Source organism: Falco naumanni, chromosome 3 (genome assembly GCF_017639655.2).
Source record: "Falco naumanni isolate bFalNau1 chromosome 3, bFalNau1.pat, whole genome shotgun sequence".
Classification (NCBI taxonomy): domain Eukaryota; kingdom Metazoa; phylum Chordata; class Aves; order Falconiformes; family Falconidae; genus Falco; species Falco naumanni.
The window spans coordinates 16223150-16245843 of NC_054056.1; the positions used below are offsets into that span (position 1 = coordinate 16223150).

Sequence of the window (22694 nt, forward strand, 5' to 3'; positions counted from 1 at the left end):
CGGCGCGCCGCGCCCGGCCGTCACATCCGGCGTGCTGCCAAGATGGCGGCGGCGCGCTGGGCCCGGTAGCGGCGCGGCGATGGCGGCGGCGGCGGCACACAGCGTCCGCGTCCTGCGGGAGCTGAACCGGCAGCGCGCGGCGGGGCAGTTCTGTGACGCGACGCTGGGGGTGGGCGGGCGGGAGTTCCGCGCCCACTGGCCGGTGCTGGCCAGCTGCTCCCGCTTCTTCCGCGCCCGCGGCCCCGGCGGCCCGGTGGTGCTGCCCGAGGGCCTCGCCGACACCTTCCAGCTCCTCCTCGATTTCTTCTACACCGGCCGCCTGGCGCTCACCGCCCACAACCGTTCCCGCCTGCTGGCCGCCGCCGAGCAGCTCGGCGTGCCCGACGCCGTGGCGCTCTGCCGCGCCTTCCGCCCCACCGCCGCCCGCCAGCGGCCCCGCCGCGCCGCCCCGAGCCGCCCCGGGCAGGCGGACAGCGCGGCCGCGGCAGCCCCGCAGCCCGGCGGGCAGGCGGTGCGTGAGGGCGACGGGAGCGGGCGGGGGGGGGGGAGAGCGGGAGAGGGCAAGCGCCCGGCGGGGGAGGCGCGGTGACGGCCGCCTGTTCCCTCGCAGGCCACCCTCCCGGCCCCGGAGGAGGCGGCGGCGGGCGACGACGGGCGGGGGGACAGCGACGCCGAGTCCCTTCCCGAGAAAAAAGCCCTGCGGAGCAAAAAGACCCCCCCGCCAGGGAAGGCGCCTGGCAGCACGGGGGCGGCGGGGACGCTGGGGAGCAGAAAAGGTACAGCGGTGCCGGTTGAGTGCCCCACATGTCATAAAACCTTCCTCAGCAAATATTACCTTAAAGTGCACAACAGGTAAACGCTCCGAATTTTCCTTTTCCTTGTGTTCGCGCGTAGGGCCCCACCCCGCGAGGCTCTGCCTCTTCCCACCACTTCTTCCACAGGGGGTGGGCGGTTGGCCTGGCTCGCTGGCCGGTCTTGAGGCCTTGGTGCCCCCTGGGATAGAAAACGAGGTCCCCTCTGTCCCCCAGGGTGGAAAAGGAGGTCCCCTCTGCTTGCCCCACCAGGGTGGGCTTGCTCTGAGCTGGGGCGGGGGTTACATGTCTCTGAAATGCTTCTGCGAGCTGTGCTGACTGCCCGGAGCTTCTGCTCTCAGGCAGTGGAGCAGCCTGACTCAAAGAGAAGGTGTTGAGCACATGCCGGCTGCAGGTGGATGATGGAAAATTCTCCTTCTGGGCTTTCAAAATCAGCAGGGGCTGGGGGGGAGATTGCCTGGGTTGTGGGGAGCACACCGGCACGGCCAGGTGCTGTGCGGAGCTTCGCGGTTGATAACTGAGAGCAAAGCGGGTGCCTGCAGAGAGGGCGCGAGCTCCAGCTTCGCCCGTCTGTGAGGGGCAAACCTCAGCCCTACGAAATCGAGGTTTTGCAGAGTGCAGCAAGCACAAACAGCTCGACTGTGCTCTGATGGGATCAGCAAAGCTGACGTAAAAGGCGGCTTCTGGGGACTGAATGTTGGTATGGGGTGGACGGTGTGCGAAAGCTGTCTGGTCCTTCCTCCTCCCTTCCCAGTTCCCTCCCAGTGTCCTCGCTGGGCCCATTCGTGCATCTCTGCTGTTGGACCGGCAGTGACTGATGTTCTCTGTATTCCCCCTAGGAAACACACTGGAGAAAAGCCATTTGAATGTTCCAAATGCGGCAAATGTTATTTTAGAAAAGAGAATCTCCTGGAACACGAAGCCAGAAATTGCATGAACCGATCTGAGCAGGTACACCCGGGAAGCTGCCGCTGGCGGTCTGGAAAGTGGGTGCCGTTTGGCAGGAGCATAATTGGAACCGTTGTCCAGCCACAGTCCACATCACACTGCTGCCAAACAAAAAGCCCTCAGCACCGCTGCATGGCATGTGCGCTGCAGCCAGGACCTCCCCCCACGTCCACTGCTGATGTGGATGGCGGCAGCTTTTGTCCAATTTACCAGACAACTCTCATTTTGCCTGTTTTCTCAAGCCTAGAAGGCTACTCTCTGTACTGTGAAAGATCCAGGTTGTTGTGGGCACAGGTTAAACATCATAACCAGTGGTTTGTGCTGGGGGCTTTGCGTCGGGCTCTGGTTCTGTGGAAGCTGATGCCTCCCCTGCCTTTTACAGGTTTTCACGTGCTCAGTCTGCCAGGAGGTGTTCAAGAGGCGAATGGAGCTGCGGCTGCACATGGTGTCGCACACGGGGGAGATGCCATACAAGGTCAGCAGTGCCAGCCTTCAGCATCCCTACAAATGGCTGCTGGACACTGGTGTGAAGGAAGAGGGGGCGAGCCTTGCTGTTTTGGGGCAGCCTGGCCCAGCCGATGGGGAACCGAGCGTACCCGCTCCCTTCCCCGGTCTGTGGCTGCCTGCTGAGGGTCGCTCCCCATCTCAGAGCAGAATGTGCTTCAGGGAAGCACCAAAGGCAGCCGCATTCTGTGGCCTTACCAGGGATTAGTGATCTCTGTCAGAATGGCACTCCCCTGCCCATTGCACCAGCGCACTGCTGGACCTCTCCTCGCACCAAAATTGCTGTTTGGAGGGCAGCTGGGAGCTGACTCTCCCCTCTTGTCTTTCAGTGCTCCTCCTGTGCCCAGCAGTTCATGCAGAAGAAGGACCTACAGAGCCACATGATCAAGCTGCATGGCGCACCAAAGCCCCACGCAGTAAGGGGAGCAGGCGGGCAGCGGTGGGCTTTTGGGAGGGAATAGCCCCGTGCTTGGGCCTGGCCTAGAGAATGGCACCCACTGTCCTGCCAGCTCTGTTTGGTGAGGCAGGGAGTTCCAGAGCTGCTGGAAATTTTTTTGGGGATACAGGAGCAGCCCTCGTCATTTTTTTGGCTGACAGACCCACACACTGGCCAGCATTTCACCTTTGTCAGGGTGTCTCATCTCACGAGGCATCTTGGAGCTGGGGGTGCTGCTGCAGGTGGCCGTGGGGAGGGCCCCAAAGCGGCAGTGACGGGTGGAGGGACAGGTCTTGGGGAGCGAGCGGCTCTGTTGTGAGTGTACGCTGCAAACCGCGCCCGGGCGAGCTGCCTAACCCTGCGCTCTCCTGTGGCCTTGCAGTGCTCGACCTGCTCCAAGTGCTTTCTGTCTCGGACAGAGCTGCGCCTGCACGAGGCCTTCAAGCACCGGGGAGAGAAGCTGTTTGTCTGCGAGGAGTGTGGGCACAGGGCCTCGAGTCGCAACGGCCTGCAGATGCACATCAAGGCCAAACACAGGTACGACGTGACCGTGTCCTCGCCTGCTTCACCCTGGCTCTCCTGGTTGTGCTTCCTCCCCTGAGGGCCCGGCGGGGTGGTGCTGGGGGGAGGAGCTGGCTGGAGGGCAGAAAGCAGCCCCTTCCCAGAGGTCCAGGCCTGAAACTTCTGCCAGAAACCTGGCGAGGGGCTGGGCGGCATTCTGCTTTTCTCCCTTCCAGATGAAGAGCAGACTGTTGGCGCTTCCTCTGGGGGTGTGACTGTAGTAACACAGGCGATGTCTGGAGCTCATCAGCTCAGCTAATTCAAGTTACCAAAGCGGCCAGCGCACACCAGCAGCTGCTCTCCATGCTCATCCTTAGCATGCCCGTTTCCTGGGCTGGTTATGACAAGGGGCGGGAGGCTTCTGCTCGGGAGCCCGTGGCTGCAGAGTAGTGTTTGTGGGCCTCCAAAATGCTGTAGGACGAGATGGGTTGAAGCGGGATTTAATGACAAGAACTTTGGGCAAGGAGCAGCAGCTGACCTGAGGGGCTGCAGCTGGCAAAGGCAGAGCTGACAGCAGCGTTTCCCCTGCTCGCAGGAACGAGCGGCCCTATGTTTGCGAGTTCTGCCACCACGCCTTCACCCAGAAAGCCAACCTCAACATGCACCTGCGCACACACACCGGCGAGAAGCCCTTCCAGTGCCACCTCTGCGGCAAGACCTTCAGGACGCAAGGTACACCCCAGGCGCGCGGCTGGGGCATCGGGGATGTCCAGAAAACAGCCCTGCTGCAAAACCCACCTTCTCCTGCCTGCTTCCCCCAGGGAGCAAAGCCACGCTCTTCTGAGTGTGTGCTACCGCTGAGGAAGGCACATTCCCATTACCTCCTTCGCCCCCACGGCACAAAAGAGGAAGAAATTAAGGAATTTCCCCCAGTAACCCTTAGCCTGAAGCAGCAGGCTGCTGCCTGTGCTGCTTCTAAGCCTTCCTAACCCGCCTGGCACAGACCGACTGTGCTGGGCACCTGCGGTCTTTGCCGTGGTGCGGCTCGTACCTGAGCCGTGGGCCAGGGGGCACGCGCCACGCCGCTGACCCGCAGCTCTGCCCCTCTCTCTCCCTGCAAATGGCAGCGAGCCTGGACAAGCACAACCGGACCCACACCGGGGAGCGCCCCTTCCGCTGCGAGTTCTGCGATCAGCGCTTCACGGAGAAGGGGCCGCTGCTGAGGCACATCGCCAGCCGGCACCAGGAGGGGAGGCCCCACTTCTGCCAGATCTGCGGGAAAACGTTCAAAGGTAACGGGCCAGGTGTGGAGCTTGCGCGTGGCTCTAGCAAAGCTGCCCGTCTTTCCACGGCGTGGGTTGGCGGCGCTGCGAGCCAGTACGTGGTGCTGCTGCCAACGGGCTCTGGGTTCCCTTCTCAGCTGTCGAACAGCTGCGCGTCCACGTCCGCCGGCACAAGGGCGTAAGGAAGTTCGAGTGCACCGAGTGTGGCTACAAGTTCACCCGGCAGGTGAGGCCGTCCCCGGCTCTGGGGACCCCCGCGGAGCGCTGCACCCGGGAGCCAGCCCTCACTGTGCCTTTCACTTTTGCAGGCTCACTTGAGGCGCCACATGGAGATTCACGACCGGGTGGAGAACTACAACCCCCGGCAGCGGAAGCTGCGGAACCTGATCATCGAGGACGAGAAGGCTGTGGTGGTGGCACTGCAGCCACCCCCAGAGCTGGAGGTGGGCTCAGCCGAGGTGATAGTGGAGTCCCTGGCCCGCGGCTCCCTGCCCGAGGAGATCCCCATGCAGAGACTCTGCTCAAACGAGAACTTCTCTACGGCAGATGTGATTGAGCAGTCGCTAATTATAACAACAACAATTCCTGAAGACTGTGAAACATAGCGCGACCGCCTGCGCGCATCCTTCCTCCCAAAACACAATAAAGCGTTAGGCCGGAGCCGCTCTGCCACGCTTGTTCTTTTCATGTTGTGCATCCACTCCTCCCCCTCCTTCCCTGCCAGCTCCTGCCCCAGATTGCAGGGAAATGAAGTTATAACGAAGTTGTAATCGGTTCCCAAGTGAAGCAACAACCACAAAGCTACTCAAATAAACGTACATGTGCTGTGTGAGGCAGGAGGGGACCGGTGCCTCTCTGTGTAACACTGAATTGCTTTCTAACGAGCTCGAGCTCTCGTTTGTGGCTGGCAGGATGGCTGGCGCACGCCTCCCCTTTCCTCCGGTGCTCCCGCCTCGCCTCTGAGCCGGGAGGCTGGCGTTAAAGCTTACCTGGCCCTGAAGAGCGTGGCTCTGTCCCTTTCCTTCAACACCTGCCCCAAAGATTGTTTCCTGCGTTAAATTTGTGCCTTAGTTCTGCTGTTTTGTCAAACTGCTGCCAACTGCTGTTCCTTGAGCCCATGAAAGGCAGGGCCGGACCTGCACCTTCTCACCATCCAGGTAATTCAGCTGTTGCTTAGCTTGAAACACATTATCTCAAGGAGCCCAACAATGCTCAGCTCTGGTTTTTAGGTGTGAAGATTTCTATTTCTCTGAAGCAGCAGGATCCAGGGTTGCTGTAACACTGAGAACTGTTCTGTGTATTCCCAGAGGGGGGAAGAGCACTGCCTGCAGCCAACTGCCCCAAAATCACAGCCACACTCTCTCCCCTTTCCCTCTGTTACTCGCCGAGATAACTGAAAGGCTCCACTTCAAATGCACCTCAGGCCTAGAAAGAGAAATGTCACAGTAAGAACTGACTCCAGAAACCTTCCCCCCAAAGAGAACAGAGAGATTTATGTAACACGTTTTATTTAACTTGACTGCTGCAAGTAAATTTAAAACCAAACTCGGAATAAAAATACATTATCTGTAAAATGCCTTTGTTTCAAAGGATGGTATTTAAACTGTACTCAAAGATGCAGACACAATGAATTTTACAAAAAATAAATATAGATTGGTAACTGTTCAGCCAGTTGGGGAATTTGGGGGTGGCAGGTCTAGCAGCGAGCACTACAGTACGAGACAGAGTGTGCGTACTATTTATAGTTCAGCATAAATACTTCAGTCTGCAACACGAGTCCAGCTGCGCAGCGCGCGCCGTCTCCCTCCAGGCACGACATGGCGCCACGGGGATGGGCTGCTCTGGCCTCCTGGCTCGGCATGGCAGGACACGGCCGTTACTCCCAGAAACGAAGGAGCCACCCTGGATTGCGAGGCCCCTGCGCCTCCCCCGCGCCTCCCAGCCCACAGCAGCGCCGGGGAGGGTTTTAAACCGAGAGGCTGCAGCAGCCAGGCAAGGCCCCTCCGCGATCCTCCGCTGGCGCGCAGCGGTTTCAAGGCACTGTCAAAGTTTCAGGCTTGGAGAACAGCCGGGGTTTCGCAAACGGCTTTCCCAAGTTCCACAGCTGAGGAGCGTGGCATAAAACAGCACTCGGGGCACAACAGATGTTCTTAAAGCTGTGAAGAAGCTGATGTTGTGGAGATGGGGCTGCGGCACGAGGCGATCTAAGGGCAAGCCAGAGGGCATGTGATCAAGTCGATGGGCTTTCCATCTCCCAATTAAGCTTAAATGCATTTTTTTTTTTTTCCTATTGGTTAAGAAGAAAAGACTGAAAAAGCGAACACATCCAGCCAACGTTCAGCCACTGGTACACTTCGCAGTTCTCCCAAAGGTGCGACGCTCGTTTTGAGGCGGGCCCTACCGCGGCTTTGACTGTTTGCTCCTTAAAGAAACATTTGCCAGTAAACTGCGCGCAGCTTCTCTTCAGCTAAGGTAGATAGAGGAAATACAGCCTGAGTTAGCTAGGTCACTTGGGCAAGTATAAAGGCAAATCTTACACAGGCCAAAAAAAATACCAGCAAACCCCAAAGAAGAAGAAAAAAACCCCTAAAATAACTACCTTTCAATCTGCAACACTCTGCCTACCTGCTACACCGCTACACCTTTAGCAAAATGCCTCAGCGGCATTTTCTGACTGCCCAGATCCCGAGAGCTCCCGCAAACCGGAGGCGCAACAGGCACGACACCTCTCCAAAGGTCTGGCGGGTTCCTTCACAGGAGGCGATGAATTTGAAAGCGATTCTGCATCACGGTGTCTCAACACTGCCAGCAATGCTGCAAGCTGGTGGAGAATCTCCTGAGGAAGCTGCGCTCACCTTTCCTGGTAAGGTGTTTAGTTTAGGGAAAAAAAACCAAAAAACCTAACAACTTAGCTCCTTCAAAATGGTGAAGAAACAAAAATCATCCCTTGCTGCACAGGGCCAACCTGCCCAACCCTGCACGCTGGCCGAGGGCTCGGCCTAGCAGAACCGCCAGCAAACAGCCCTTGCCACAAGAAGGGGCTTTTTCTGCCTAGTTCAGCCCCATATCAAGGCACCGGTCCCACCTGGAAGGGAGAAGGGCTCCTCCCCGACGGGGCAGCTGCTCCTGGGGCCAGCCAAGGGGGGTACTTGCTTCTTGCCTTAAAGGGGGGCACAGCTGGGGTGATCGGAAACAATCTAGTTGGGAGAACACGATTAAAAGATAAATAAGGGTGTTTCTTCTGAGAAGGAAAAGTGCTCTGTTAGGAAGGGTTGGAAAACAAATACCTGCAGAAATTTAAATGCCACAACTTAAAAAACCTCACCAAAACACAGGGAGAACTAAGGATCAGAGAGAGGGGAAGGTGAAGCTGCATCACCTGACCTCAGCGAGGTCCCTGCTACAGGATGCCTGCTCTTCCTGAAGGCATGAAGGGGAACTGAGGACCACAGCAACAGGCAGGAAAGGCCCCTAACGGACCTCCAGCTTCTCATGGCAAGGCCCTTCCCCGCTCTAACCACGCAGAGGAAGGCATGCACGGGAAGTCTGTCTTCCTCCGAGGCACAGGACAGAGGGGTTCCAGACCACCGTCCTAACAGACAGGCCCCTCCCAAGAAAAGAAACCGAAGAAAGGAGTTTGGTGGCAAAGAAAGCGTTACGGGGTGAAGGAACTCCCAGCGAAAGGTGTCTGACCAAAAGCCATAAGCTGCGACGCTGCAGCGACATTCAACGCGCTCGCTTTCCTCAGAGTTCACCTCTTGGGTCTCTGCGGGCAGCGCGGTGCCTCCTCCTGCCCCAGGGAAGGGCCGAGGGAAGCTGCAGCGGAGGCCTGGCTGGCTGCCGGCTGGGGTTCCACAACAGCACGTCAAGCATTCAGTTTTCACTCCCTCTACGATCAGTACTTTTTTGTTTCCAGGCACCGCTTTGCCTCTGCCTTCTCTCAAAGCAACACAGGTTCTGGATAGCGAACTCGCGTCAAGCCAGGGGGACAGCGCCTTCCCCCACTAACGAAGCTCGTTAAGGTTCTGGTTGTGAAGGTTTTCACGCTGCCTGTTCAAGTTGATGGTGTTGTCCAGCGTGATGCCGTCATCCTCCTGTGTGGTTTCTGGCATGAACTGCCGGAATATGCTGACGCTGCCGTGCCAGAAGATGGGCTCGGGGAGTCGGCCCACCACGCTCCACGTTCGTGTCTCGGGGTCGTAGGCTTCCAGGACGTCTGAGAGTTCGAACGTGTTATCGTAGCCGCCAGAGACATAGAGCTTCCCGCCGAGCACGGCCACGCTCCCCCCAACATGCACCTACAACATAAAAATAAACATAAACAATTAGAAAGGAGGGTTTTGCCCAAGCAGGCAGACAATGAAATGTTGGGTACTGTCCCACAACTGCTCACTGGGACCGGGCTCAGCACCCACCAGCTGCTGGCTCTGAACCAAACCACGGGGGGAACAGAGCTTTCCAGTGGCACCCAGCTCCTGCACGCTGGGCTGAACACCCGGCCACACCTACAGGCCAGGATTTTTTCTTCCAGGTGACTCCGATACGCTGAAATGCGTTTCACATGCAAGGGGTTACAACTGAAAGAGCACCTGGTTTTCCAAAGGGAATTTAAGCCAATTTTTAACACTGATGGGCATCCCGTAGGCCGGTAAGCGTCCTACCTGAAGCATGGCAGGGATTTTATCCCATTCATTCTTTGCTGGATTGTAAACATCCACTTCAGCCGAGTCATCTCTGTGGGAGATAACACAAAATTACTCTTCTGAGTTCTACAAACCTCCCGTCTTGTGAAGCCCCCAGTTCAACAGCCTGAAATGCCACCGCAAGCACTTCTGCTCCAATCCCATGACTTGTATTGGAGACCGAAGGGTTCCTGTACAAATGCAGAGGTCTCGGTGCAGACCCCAGCCTTCTCCTGCGCCAGCCGTGATGCTCAGCCCCAGGAAACGCCTGGGGCTCTCTGGTGTGCCCCTGCCCATGAGGCAGGCTGGCACAGGCCTTGTGCATGTACGACATATTAGTGCAGGAGCACAGCCCATTCTCAGAGCCAGTGACCTACACCCAAAGAGCACGAGTGCCCCTCTGGAGCTTCTCTACAGGCAAAGCAATGTGCTCTCTACTGTCTGGTGTATGCTGAGTTTTAGGACACTGCCTAGGAGGGAAGGCAGCAGACAAAATGACCAGAAACAGAGCAAACTGACAGCACATGCCATTTCCCACCCAGACCAATACAGCTTTAGTGCCAAGTGCTTCAGGGTCTAGAAGAAAAATTACTGCTGTGCTGGAGAGGCTTAAACCTCTGTGCACTTCAAAGTAATGGCATCCCTACTGTTGGAGTTTTTTGCCAACACCAAATTTAGATGGGCCAGAGGACTGGACCATGAGGAAAGAGCTGGTGGTGGCAGCGTAATCCCCCAAGGCTTCTCTCAGCCGTTCCACCCGCGACATGGGAGGGCGACAGCAACAGGTGAGGAAGTTTGTGCTGCAGAAACGCATGCTGCTGGCACAGGAATGTGAAGAGGACAAGGTCAGGGCAGCCGGAGAAGTGTCATCACTCACTGCAAGACAGTCCTGCTATAGACAGATTCAAAAGGCTGCAAGGAATATTTCATTGTCTCTGTATCTATCGTGACATGGCGCGTTGACATGTGCTGGTCACTAGGTACTGCTATCGACTGCTCATGTGAATCTGAGCAGGGGAGGGAGTGAAAATAAATAAGAAGTCTGACCTGCAAGAGGAGTGCCTGTTCAGCAAACTATTACATCAGCAATCAGTCTGCTAAGCCTGTGGCGCAGCCAATTGCGTGCCACGGGGCTTTCTGGGTATGTTCCACACAAGCGTATCTAAGGTACCCGAAAGACACACGCCTGAAAACCAGTTTCTTTAGTTTGAGTTACTTCTGCGATGTGCCTGGAACCAAGCTGATACTCATCTGAACGAAGCATCTTTAACACGAGCACATGTATGTGAGCGCTCCAAGCCCCACCGAGTGGCACCAAGACCAACCCTTCTTCCTCCAAACTGCTCAGAACCAAGAGCTGGCACCTGCCTTGGGACACAGCGCTGCTGCCGAGCCCTTTGTACCTGAACAAACCGCTGCTGCTCACATCACTGCCCGTAACTAACGGCAGCAGGCGAGTCAAATGCTTCCAAGTCTGAAGCTGAAAACCCTGAAGAAATGGAAGGGAAACAAGGTGACAGGCCAAAAGCTCCGCTCCCATCTCAGGGCTAGCTCCAAGAAGGATGCAGCGGAAGACCTAAGCCCCCCTGCTGTGCTGTATTTATACTTATAAAACTAGTCCCATTAGAGGGGATCTTCAGTCAGAAGCTTTAGCCTGAGCTATTAAAAGTAACCAAAAAATGAGTTTGTGACTTTTACTGGTAACCTATTCCTCTGTCCTCCAAAGATTACCTTATAGCTGTACAGAACAGCATGTGAAATGAGGGGAGAAAAATTTGATCCCGATAATCTCCTTGTTAACTGCTGCGTAAGTGATCAGAAATGCTAAAGTGTCAATCATCGGTCTTTTAAAATGGAAAAAGGAAAACCTATAGAATCAGCTTGTGACAAATAGCCAAAGAGCTAGAAGACCCCTACCGGTATTTACTGAAAACCAGGTGACTCCAAGGGCTATCTGCAAACAGCTGCCAGGAACCAAGACACTTGGCTGAACCCAAATGAATCAAAGAAAATGCCTTGGGTAGAAGTTGCTGCTTTATGCAAAGCCAAGAGGAGACGAAAAGAAGAAAAGGGTCTGGAGGCCATCACAGAAGTCTGTTTGCTCAGAGTCAACGTGACAAGATGAGATGCTTCAGTGCTAGCATGCCTTTCAGTTTATTTTTAATTAAGTGGATAACTGAAGTATTTGCGCCACCAGGATAGCTCTAGATGGGTAATTAAGTCCCTAATTGGAAAGGCGCTTAAAAATAGTGACCAATCATTTCATCTTCACTCCTCTTATCTCCGCTGAGACGGAAGATGTCCTCGCCTGCGCTACAGTTTAACGTTTTCTTGGAGCTTACTCACTTATTTATAGTAACGAGGGGTGGGGGTTGAACCAGAAGCCAAGAAAACCGAGAAGTCTATTTCCAAGCAGGGCTGCTGACTTCAGCCAGATCTATACCTGGCTGCTCCCCAGCCCATGGGTTTAGATTCAGACATTTTTACACAGTTTTAAGCGTGGCTCTTTGAGGTCTAGCTACAACAGAAGCAAAAGACGGAGGTGTGGCAGTTTACAGACACACCTGCGTCATTGGAGGAAGCACTGCCATGCTTTCCCAATGCAGTGCTCTCCTATGACCACCCACCAAATCCACATGCCTTCCCGGGGAATCACAGAATAGTTGGGATTGGAAGGGGCCTCTGGAGATCATCCAGTCCACCACCCTGCTAAAGCAGGCTCTCCTAGAGCAGGCTGCACAGAATCACATCCAGGTGGATTTTGAATGTCTCTAGAGAAGGAGAATCCACAACCTCTCTAGGCAAAAGAGGAAAAAAGGAAGCCCTGGGGTTGCCTCATGAGGACACAGGGAGGGAGGTTATCGCTCCCGCTACTCACCTTATGAAGTACATGAGGCCGTTGAGAGTGACGGTCTTTGGGGCAAAGGACCAGGGAGGCAGGTGGCCGCAGTTCACGAGGGACCAGAGGTCGCTGTCAGGGTCGTAGCACTGCATAACCATGGACTCCTTGCCAGCCAGGGAGCCTATAGCAAACAGCTTGCCGCGGCATGAGGTGGTGGAGCAGTTGTCCATGGGGTACAGCATGGGCTGCAGAGCCTCCCAGCTGTCCACCGAGTGGTCGTAGCGCTCCGTGCTGTCGGAGGCGATCACATACAGCAGCCCGTCCAGGACCGTGGAGCTGTGGTATTCTCTGGCTTTCAGCATGGGAGACACCTCCGTCCACTCGTTGACGCTGGAATTGTACCTCCAGACGCAGTCGTACAGCCTGGAGCCGTCCGATCCGCCTGCAGCACAGCACGCCACGTTTCAAAGTGTGATTTCACAAAGGGAAGTACTAGGGGGTGATGGAAGAGGGGTTGGCTCGGGACTGGCATCTTCGCTCTGTCTTCCAGCTACGCCTTCTTAATACCCACCCCCACTCATCTGCTTCCCGGGGCCACAGATTATGAAAATATGTTGGTACTGGAGGACATTGGCATGCGCCGCCAGGATTTTAATGGAAGCTTTGCACCATTTCTTTCCCAGCCAGCCAGGAAGGACTTTTCCCATGTCGTTCCTAGTCGGTACTCAGACACAACTCAAAACACATCTCCCAGGGCTGACTACCTCCATCCTTCTAAATAACAATTTTCTCTCCCATTTTGCAACCCCCGCTGCACCACTATCCAGAGGCTGCTGCAACGTTGTGGACACTAATGCTCACCAGTGCCTGGCTGCCCAGGCAGCATTACGGGTGGCAGCACGGAAGCCTTCCAACCCTCCCCACTGCCAGTGCTACACCAACACTAAGCAGAGCGACCAAAGATCCCCACCAGCAGCAGCCTCACCGAAGCACAGGGCTCCCAGCAGCATCGGCACCCCCAGACCTGCCTGGGATTGTTCTGGGAAACTCCCAAGGGACATAAGGGACATCAAATGAGCTGTGTGGTAGCCCATCATTTTTACAGCTCTGCCCTTAAGGCAAATCCTTGTTTTCTGCTCATGACTAGGGAATAAGCAGTTTTCTGTTCACCTGCATTTGACCTGCCCTTCAAATCTTTGTCAGTGCGTCCTGCACACCCAGAGCAAGCTGTTCTGCGGCGCCTGGTTTCCCAGGCCTTGGTTTGTTAAGGCTGCCGCAAGGCTGTTGCTCCAGCTATGAGGATGTAGTTCAAAGGAGGCATCTACATGTGGATTAACAGCCAAAATTACACATCCGTGTCACCTTGAGAGAAGTAATTATAGCCCCAGCGGACTGCGAGGAGGCAGGATTTGTGCTGGGGAAGGTACCGTGACTCATAGGCAGTGACTGGCTGAGGAACCCGGGGCTTTCTGACACGCCTCTTGCCTCAAGCACACGCTGGATTTGTGATTCACGGGGCTCTGTACCCAAACAGCTTCTTCGCAGACAGAAATTTAAAACCCTCTCAAGTCATTCCTGTCCCCCAGAGTGAGCAGTTAGAAAGTTCCACTGGTGCAAGAGCTGTGACTTCTGCCCCTGTGCTCAGAAGTATTACTTGCAACAAAATACCTCCCAGATTGAGATCAGCTGCTAAATCCAGCACTGACTCCAGGAGTCCCTACGCCCATCTTCAGGCTGCAGTTGTACTGAGCCTGAGCAGAGTTTCACACGCCCTGCTACCCCAAGAAAAGCCAAGCCTTGCTGCTAGAACCATGTGTTTTCAACGGAAATCTTAACACCAGTTCTTCTGCGCCCCACACGCCTTACCAGTGACATAGATGTCATTGCCCAGCGCAGCGACGCTGTAGCCCCCACCCAGGTGCTCAGGGAACTCTGCCAGGTAGCGCCAGTGGCCGGTGCGTGGGTTGTAGCAGTCAACGGTGACGAGCTCGTCGCAGTCACGGTCACAGCCACCGACGAGGACGAGGATCTCGGCGAGGCCGGTGGAGGGCCGAGGGCGCATGCGGGCACAGGGCCCCCGATCGTGGCGGTCGAGGCGAGCAGCCTGGAAGTCGCGGGCCTCACGCAGGAGGCGCAGGCAGGGCGGGCAGCGGGCCACCAGTGGCTCGCCCTCCACATGGGCCAGCAGGTAGAAGCGGCGCACAAAGGGCAGGCGGACATGGGCCAGGAGCTGGGGCAGCAGCGGGGCACGGGTGGCGGGGTCGGCACGCACCCAGCGCAGTGCCAGCTGGAAGGCGGCCTCCTCCTTGGGCACACAGAGCCCATCGTCCCGCAGGTAGGAGAGGAGGCGTGGAAGCGGCAGCCGTTCCAGCTGAGCGCCCAACTCGCCCACATGGCGCAGGACGAAGCGGTGGGCAGCAGCCGCCAGCGCCGGGCAGGCAAAGGCCTCGGCAAAGTCCTGCATCTCCAGGGCATTGGCGGGCTCCAGCTGGCGTGCCAGCCAGGCGCCACAGGCCTCCTTGACTGCAGGGAACTGCAGCAGGTCAGCAGCGCGCAGCAGGCGCTCGGCAATGTCGGGGCCCAGCCCTCCCACCCGGCCGGTGTAGGCGAAGTCGAGGAGGCGCGCCAGGCACTCGGGCTCCACACCGTGCAGCCGCACCCGCTCAGCCCGTGCCTCCCGCAGCGCCCCGCCAAACATGGCACGGAAATAGCCGGAGGCGGCAGCCAGGACGGCACGGTGTGCCCCAAACTCCCGGCCGCCCGCTACCACCGTCACATCCAGAAGGCTCCGCTCGGCTCGCAGCGCGCTCAGCCCCCGCAGCAGGGACACCGCGTGCGCTGGCTCCCCGGTGGCCGCCGCCGTCGCGCCGCTGCCCGTGTTCGCCGCCATGCCGTGCCTGTGGGAGCACACGCCGTGTCACGCCCTGCGCGGAGCCCCTCGGGGGTCACCCCAGGAGCAGTTTACAGGACTAAGGAAAGAAAGAAAAAAAAGAGGACAGGCTGGGTTAGCACAGGGAGAAACGTTCCCAGCCCAGGAAGCGGGACAGAAGTACGCAGCCCTGGAAAATACCCCCTGCCCCGCGGAGCAGCCCAAGGCGCGGGCCCCGCCGAGGCGGGCGGCGTTTGTACGCGGCCCCTGCGGCAACTCCGCCGGGTTGCGGCCCCCGGGAGCCGCCCGCAGCTCCGCGGGCCGGCAGCGCTGCGGGCCCAGGCGGCCCGGTCCCCCGGCGCGGTGCCCGTGCGGGAACAGCACCCCCGCCGCCTCCCGGCGCGCCCACCGGGGGCCTTTCCTCAGACGCCAGGCCCTGGCCCTGCGGGCTGGCCCTCACCGCGGGCGGGGGCCTGGGCTCACGCCTCCGGCGGAGAGGCCGCTCCCCCCCCAACGCCTCAGCGGCGGTTCCGCGGCGGGCCCCCGCCCGCCAGTGCCCCCCGGCCGCCGGTGCCCCCCCACATCGCCACCGGGCTCACCGCCGGGCTCCACGTTCCGCTCCGCTCGGCTCCGCTCAGGACCGCCCTCGCCCCGCCCCCGCCCCGCCCCCGCTCCCGGCGGCCCCCGCGGCCGCACTGCGCACGCCCGGACTACGGCTCCCGGCGGCCCCCGCGCGGGCGGCCGCCCCTTCGCCGCCTCCCGCCGGTACCGAGCGGTTCGCGGGTGTCGGCGCTGCCCGGTTACCGCCGCCGCCCCGGCCCCGCCTCCGCCTCCCGCGCCGGGACATGGACTCCGACTCCTGCGCCTCCCCGTTCGCCCCGGAGGTGAGCCGGGCCCCGTGGGGTCGGGGGGGGGGGGGGGCGTCTCCCGCCGCCCGGCCCGACCCGGCCCGGCCCGACCCGGCCCGGCCCGGCTCGGTCGCCGGTACCCACTCCCCGCCGCCGCCCCGGCGCGGGGCCGGGGCCATCTTGTGCCGCCCGAACGCGGAGCGGCGGGGTGAGGAATGGCGGCGGCACGCCCCGCCGTGCCCTGCTGTGGGGGCCGGCCCGCCGGAGGGCCCGGTACCGAGAGCGGCGGGGGGGGGGCGCGGGGGGGGGCGCGGGGGAGGGGGGGTGCTGCCCGGCGGCTGGTGGCGGTTGGGGGTGGGGCGGCGGCGGGCGGGGCCGGGCTGCGGGGAGCGGCGGCGGCGGCGCCTCCCCCCGGCCGTGCCCGGCCCCGCTGACCCCCCTTCCCGCAGGATTTCTCCCCCGCCTCCCGGCGGCACCGCACCGTGGAGGACTTCAACAAGTTCTGCACCTTCGTCTTGGCCTACGCCGGCTACATCCCGTACCCGCAGGAGGTGAGAAGCGCCGGGACCCGCCCCCCCTCCCTCCCCCCCCTCCGCCCCCCCCCCTCCCTCGGGGATCCCCCGTGCCCCCCCCCCCCCCTCCCGGCAGGGTCTGCTGCGCTTTTCCCGAAGATCGGCTGCCGTCCCCGGGACAAAAGGGGGACCCGCAGCAGGTGGGAGGGCTGGAGGCACCGGGAGGGGAACGCTCTTTGGGCGGGGTGAGAAGAGTGGAGCCCGGGGTCCCCGGGGTCGCCGTTCCCTGCCCAGGATCCCTGCGGGAGGGGGCGAGGGAGATCCCTGCGGCAGCACAGGGAGAGCAGGAGCCTGGGTGAGATGGGCCACGCCAGGCAGTGCTGCGGGGGAGAGGGCACAGTGCCTCAGTGCCACACACGAGCCGGCTCCAATTAAAGGCTTTTATCTGCTTTTCTCGATGTTTTCCAGGAAACGCCACTGAGGAACAGCCCCAGCCCTCCCAACAGCACTGGGGGCACGATTGACAGCGATAGCTGGGAGCCCCGCTTCAATGACATCCCCTCTTCCGTTGCCCTGCCCACCAAGAACAGAAAGAACTTTAGTCAGCTTAAGCGAGCAAAACCATACGGTTCCCTGTTCCAGCGGGCAAAACCCAGCAACTTCCTGCCGGAGCGAAAGCAAATTGATAAGATCAGGAAGAAGAAGAAGCTGAAGAGGAGGGAAACAGAAGTGTCTGCAGAGGAGGACTATGAGGAGAAGCTGCTGGACCTGGAGACAGAGGACTCTTACGTAGAGACGCCGATGAGCCCCTCGTCTGAGGGTGACCCTCAGTCTGCGACCGAGCACTGCTCGGTATGGGACTCTGACACGCCATCCAGCGTCTCCTACCCTGCCGTGACGGCTGAGCAGACGGTGGAGATCCAGAGTGTCGGCAAACGAACGGTCATTCGACAGGGGAAGCAGGTGGTCTTTCGGGATGAGGATGGCACTGGTGACGATGAGGACATCATGGTGGATTCGGGTAGGTGGCTTGGCTGGCTGAAGGGGATTAGGCAGGTGGAAGTGGTGCTGCTCTTGCCGAGCTCTTTGCAGTTTACTTGCAGTGGGAGGAGAACGCCAAGGTGTGCTGCCTGGCAGGATTCAGTAGCAGTTGGGGTTTTGGGGGGAATGGGGGGTGGTTGGCTGCTTTCACAGTAAAACTGAGTGAGAAGCTGTGACTTTATAAAAGCAGGCAGTTCTCCTCTCATGGATTACGGCCTCTTTTGTACTGCTGAGAGTCTCTGCCTGCACAAGAGAGGCCTGGAAAAAATCAGCAAAGTGCTTGTCTTTGAAACCCAGGTTTCAATCTAGTGGGAAAGGAGAGCAAAATTCCCAGCGCAGGTGGGAGGTGTTGGCAGTTAAAACCGTTACTTGTCGTTTCTTTTTGCAGATGATGACTCGTGGGACCTAGTCACTTGCTTCTGCATGAAGCCTTTCGCCGGGCGGCCGATGATCGAGTGTAACGAGTGCCACACCTGGATCCACCTCTCCTGCGCCAAAATCCGCAAGTCGAATGTCCCAGAGGTCTACATATGCCAGAAGTGCCGGGACTCCAAGTTTGACATTCGCCGTTCGAACCGTTCCCGGACGGGCTCGCGCAGGCGCTTTCTGGACTAGGGGAGGGAGGGGCGTGCTGGTGCGCTGCTTGGGCGGGCGGGCGAGTTGCGGACACCGGCCGGGAGGCTGGGGAGAGCTCCCCCGAACTGCTGCTGCTCAGGCTGACGGGCCACCCCGCCGGCCTGTGGTAACAGGGACGAAGAATCACCAAGTCACGGGCGGCTGGGGCTGGAAGAGGCTGACCGGTCAGAACTGCTGCTAGTTACTGATTAGTTCAAGGGACAGACTAAGCTGTCTGGGTTCGGTGGGGTTTTGTCCGGTTACGACTATGAATTGGGTGATGTCTGGGGAATGTATAATACCTTTGCCACGTATGTTTTCTCATCCCATCGGGAAACCGCAAACCTTCTCTGTCCTAGGAAGCCCCTCCTCCTCCAAAGATGGGGGAGGAGGAGGAGGGAATCTGTGTGAAGAGTCTGAAAAGTAAATGGCCATGTGTTTTAATTTTAATGTAATATTATACCTGCCCATTTGTCCGTATGTATCAATCTTAGAGATTCTGAGGCTCCACAGGAGTGAGCGCCAATGCATACTGACCTCTGTGTGATCTGCCCCCTTTTCAGTGGGCTCAGGCTGTAGGGGAATTCTGTGATTTGGCATCGCTCAAGTGCACATGGGGCATCTTCCTGCACTGAGGGACCGGCGCGTTTGAAGGACAAGAGCAGCCCTTTTTCTGGATGGGCAGCACTAGGGATTAAGCATCACCAGATTTCTTCCTAGAAGATCTCTCCTTACGGTGACTTTTCATGACTTTGTTTTGCATGATTGGCTCAGATGTGTGTTTGGAGGAATACCTTTTGCTCCATTTCCTGGCCCTTCGTTAAACTTTAAGGTCCTGTTTTAAGAAGACGATGACTCTCCCTTTTCTCAGTCCAGAATTCCAACGTGGACTGTAAAAGGGGCCATAGTAAACTTAGAGCCTGGCAGGTCTGGTTTGGGATTTGATCATTTCCATCCAAGTACGACAGCTGAGCTGACTTTTGGTTTTGCTGTCTGTTTTATGAGACTGGATTTGTAATAAAAAAAAAATGGAATCTGTAACCTATTGGTTGCAAATTACACAGACAAAAGCAAATGCTACGCAGCCAGCAAGGTGAAGTGCAATGAAGATCCATCCAGTGCGGGGGAGGACAGGAGAGCGCCCAGGCCCCACCAACACTGCAGTCCCTCGACAGGACTTCCTGGGGCCTCAGCCCAAGGGAAATCCATTCAGGAACGTGACAGGGAGTCGAGGCTCGTGCGCGAGGCCACCAAGATGGCAGTGTTGTTCCTCGACGACTAAACAGAGTGAGCCGTACATATCGCACAAATTCAGTTGACGTTTTGAGGTATTTCTCTGAAGTTCTGCCTGCTGAACAATACGCGCCCTGTCTGGTGAGACCATGAGGCAAGGGGAATCGCTGGCGAGTACCACAGCCAAAGCAAGACGAGCCATACTGGTAGGAGTGTCCATGTTGGTCCTGCAGATGCACCGCATTAGGCCACTGCCTTATCCAAGTGCTGGTTCGTCAGGAGATGCATCCTGGTGATGACGGAGGTCTTGCCAGCACACAGAGTCAGGTACCCTCCTTCAGGTGTTTGACACGGCGCTGCCAAAGCCTCAGGCAGACGGCCCAGCACTGCGGTGCCTTGCGGCTCCCTGGCGTGGAACACGGGCGGGAAACATCTGCCGGCCCAGGCCGGGATGGCAGAGCTGCACAATGTGCAACTGTGCCTCTGCCCTGCTTCTTCAGAAAAATCCAGTTCCACCAACCTGCAGCAACCGACTCTGGGTTCTGAAAACCGGCTCCAGCGTCTGTAAAATCTTAAGACCATGACTGTGGTACGCTGCCCTCTGGAAGCTACATGGAACCACCAAGGAGTTTGCCAAAGACTTGCCCCTGACGGCTGCCTGACTGTTCTTTGCAGCCAGAAAAATAACCAAAGTTCTTAAATGCTGCCATTTCACTCTGCAAACAGAAAGGCTTTGGAAGATCCCAGTCACAAGCTGCGTAAGGGTTGGACCTGCTCTGAAAATTGGCATCTCTTGTGTTTACAGCGTGTCTGCAATTCAGCTGGACCTCCGTGGAACGTGTTCCTGAAGCTTTTATGGGAGAAATGGCGAACTGCCAAGCAAACTGGCTCTTTTTCACAGAGGTTCAATACTAATCCACGTGACTGACTCTTGTTCTGTTACCTTTTCAGATTTATCCCAATAGGTGGTGTCTGAGAAGTCCAGCACATTACAGTATCAGCAGAGAGAAAAAAAAAGTAACACCTCCATTCTTTTAGTTCATCACTTTCAGCCATGTATAATTATAGTTTAATTCAGAACTTTATTTTTTCATTAAAGCTGTTTTAATGAACCATGTTTTTTTCTTAAATGTGAAGCAAGTGAACAATGATTTTGTTTTATTCCAAACTCGGGAGTCTGCTGTTCTGATTTACTGGTGTGTAAAGCAGTTGTGCCAGGTGGCAGCAAGACGTGGTGCTTCAAACGCTCTTCCCTGAACGGTATGCAAAGTCAGGTATGGGTAGGAAGCGCCACAAATGTCTCTTTTGTGTGCTGACAGGTATCCCCACCTCTCTTTGTAGCAGTTGTTCCTTCCCCAGCCTCTGCTGTGAGTAAATTGTGGTGGAGCCCTGGCGCTGGTGTAGGGACAAGCGTGGGGCAGGGGGAGCAGTGGGATGCAGGCCATGCCTGCTGCTGCGGAGCCCAGCGCGGCCAAAGGCAGCGGGATGCTGCACTGGGCTTGCTGACAGGGACCTGCCAAGGGCGGTGCGAAGGCTGGTGTGAACCTGGGGGGAGAGGGTTTGTGTCAGGCTGCCTACGGTGGTGGTGGCACATGGTCCTGTTCGTGGAGAGTGCCTGAGAGCAGGCCTGGCGTGTAGCAGCTGGGCGTGGGGCAACTCATGGCAGGCGAGACTGCTGGCCAAGGTGAGCGTGTGCCTGTCCCCGCTGCCCGAGCGCCTGGTCCCTGCAGGGCTGGGCACCGCAGCCTCAGCTAATGGGGCCATGCTGCATCTGCCTCGCAAAGGCTGGTCTGCTCAGCCAGACCCAACCCAAAGCCCCTGCAAGCCCTCCGGGGGCCGTGCCGAAGGAGACCTCCTTCCCTCCCACCGCTGCCCCACTGCAGGGCAGCGCCAAAGGATGCTGGTACCTCGCTGCCACCCCTCAGCTCCTGTATGTGCCACGGCCCCGAGGGCACTGCTGCTCAGTCAGCTGCCTTCAAAGCTGTGGCCTTCACACCCTGGCAAACTTAAAAGATGGCTCGACTCTTTGGAAATGGCACTGGGATCATATTAGAAGCCAAGATCTGGTTCCTTATAGCTTCTCTTTTAATTCTTATTTGTAATTCTGCATTATATAGTGATGGAAGTCCCAAAGGAGTTGTAGCTCTAAGATGGCAGCTTCTCATAGAGCAGAAATGGTGTTGAAAGCAGCAGTGGGGCTCTTATTTACTAGAACTTTGCACTGACAGAAAATACGAGAGGAGGAGGTGGGCTGGAGTCAGTATTGAGCAGGAGAGGCTGACACAGTACCTCGCTTCAAGGGAGGAGAGGGAAAGGACAGGCAGTGGGCTCCATCCTCCAGACACAGTTCAGCAGCGCTTGACAATTACAAACACTGCAAGAAAGCAAAACCACAGCTCACGCTTTCACTACTGCAAAGAAGAACCTGCTGCAGCAGCCTCATGGATGGGGAAAGGGCACTGGCACTACTTGAAAGGAGGGGAAAAGAGCAAGTGAATCCTTGCCGGGCTGATCTGGCAGGAAACCCCAGGCTATATACTGTTAATGATGTTTAGCTGGGGAACGGGGCAATGCCTGTGTCAGTATTAATCATGAGGGATTTTACTTTAACAAGAGTCACAAATTGAAAAGTTCAAAGCACAAAGTTCAGGTTCATCTGTCCCTTGCACAGCCTTCTTTGCAATGAGACAAAGAGAATTCCAAGGTACTGGGGGAAGGCAGGAGAACCCAGCTAGTTCTCTGACGAGGATGCAGCTGGAGTGAAGAGGAAAGCACCTGCCCGACTCCAAGCCCTGGCTTGGAGCTATGAACATGCTGGTTGAGCCACACAGGAGGAGGCTGAGAGGGCTTTTACAGCAGAAGCGGTACCTGGAGCACTGCCTTCTTGTAGCCTTCCACTGGCTGAGCCAGTACGGGAAGACTCTAAAAAGTAAACCTTGAACTTGTACCTCCACCTTGAGAATTTACAGTTGAAAGGCTCTGGCTGAGAAGTGACACGTGCGTTCTGGGAGCCTCACGAGGTATTTGAAACCTTTGCTGGGTCACATAGAGACAGATGGGTCACCTCACGTTTTTAAAGTCTGCACCCGAAGATGCTACCCTGTTACAAGTTTTAACTGCTGGGGTAGGAGCAACGCGCTCTGCCCCTCAGAAATGTTGTTTTTTCAAGTGTAGAAATACCAAGCGACATCTTGAAGTACTGAAGCAGTTTTAAGAATCACATCGCCATTTCTCTGCATTTTAACGTAGACTATGCAAGAAAACACTTTTATGACAGCACAAACCGTATCTCAGGAAGTTGTCAGAAATGAGGAGAATTGGTTTATTGTGCAAATATTTTTCATGAGTACGCTCCTCAGTGTCATTGCTCTGCTAGATAGAGCTATGCCAAGATTCTTCTTTTTAATTAGCAGTAGCTGTGTCGTCGCTATTCTGCATTTGCTTAAGCAAAACTTAATTCTCAGTCCTCGCCTGGGAGTATTTTGCCACGTCCTAGTCACTACGGACCAGCTCTCACTCTTGACCATACATTTTATGTAGTGGTAAGACATGAAAAAAGAATTTCTGG

General features: G+C 57.2%; 3 protein-coding genes across 5 annotated transcripts; 2 read left to right on the forward strand and 1 right to left on the reverse strand.

Annotated features, from left to right (window-relative positions):
• Positions 1-79: 79 nt before the first annotated feature.
• Positions 80-5144, forward strand: ZBTB48 (zinc finger and BTB domain containing 48). The gene is made up of 10 exons (XM_040588295.1): positions 80-511; positions 611-852; positions 1652-1763; positions 2143-2235; positions 2594-2680; positions 3083-3237; positions 3797-3933; positions 4329-4493; positions 4622-4710; positions 4793-5144. Exons 1-10 carry the CDS (start codon positions 80-82, stop codon positions 5087-5089), a joined length of 1809 nt encoding a protein of 602 aa, XP_040444229.1. The 3' UTR covers positions 5090-5144.
• Positions 5145-5980: 836 nt separating this feature from the next.
• Positions 5981-15537, reverse strand: KLHL21 (kelch like family member 21). Of its 3 annotated transcripts, none has more exons than XM_040588298.1 (5): positions 15477-15537; positions 13875-14905; positions 12045-12450; positions 9146-9218; positions 5981-8782 (listed from the first exon to the last, which is right to left on the reverse strand). In XM_040588298.1, exons 2-5 carry the CDS (start codon positions 14896-14898, stop codon positions 8489-8491), a joined length of 1797 nt encoding a protein of 598 aa, XP_040444232.1. In that variant the 5' UTR covers positions 14899-14905; positions 15477-15537; the 3' UTR covers positions 5981-8488. The 3 variants fall into 3 exon arrangements, with proteins under 3 accessions (XP_040444232.1, XP_040444231.1, XP_040444230.1); XM_040588297.1 differs by having other exon boundaries at positions 13875-14977; positions 15477-15533; XM_040588296.1 differs by lacking the exon at positions 15477-15537 and having other exon boundaries at positions 13875-15461.
• A 67-nt stretch (positions 15538-15604) lies between these two features.
• On the forward strand, positions 15605-18343 carry PHF13 (PHD finger protein 13). The gene is made up of 4 exons (XM_040588317.1): positions 15605-15761; positions 16175-16276; positions 16706-17258; positions 17667-18343. Exons 1-4 carry the CDS (start codon positions 15723-15725, stop codon positions 17891-17893), a joined length of 921 nt encoding a protein of 306 aa, XP_040444251.1. The 5' UTR covers positions 15605-15722; the 3' UTR covers positions 17894-18343.
• Positions 18344-22694: the final 4351 nt, after the last annotated feature.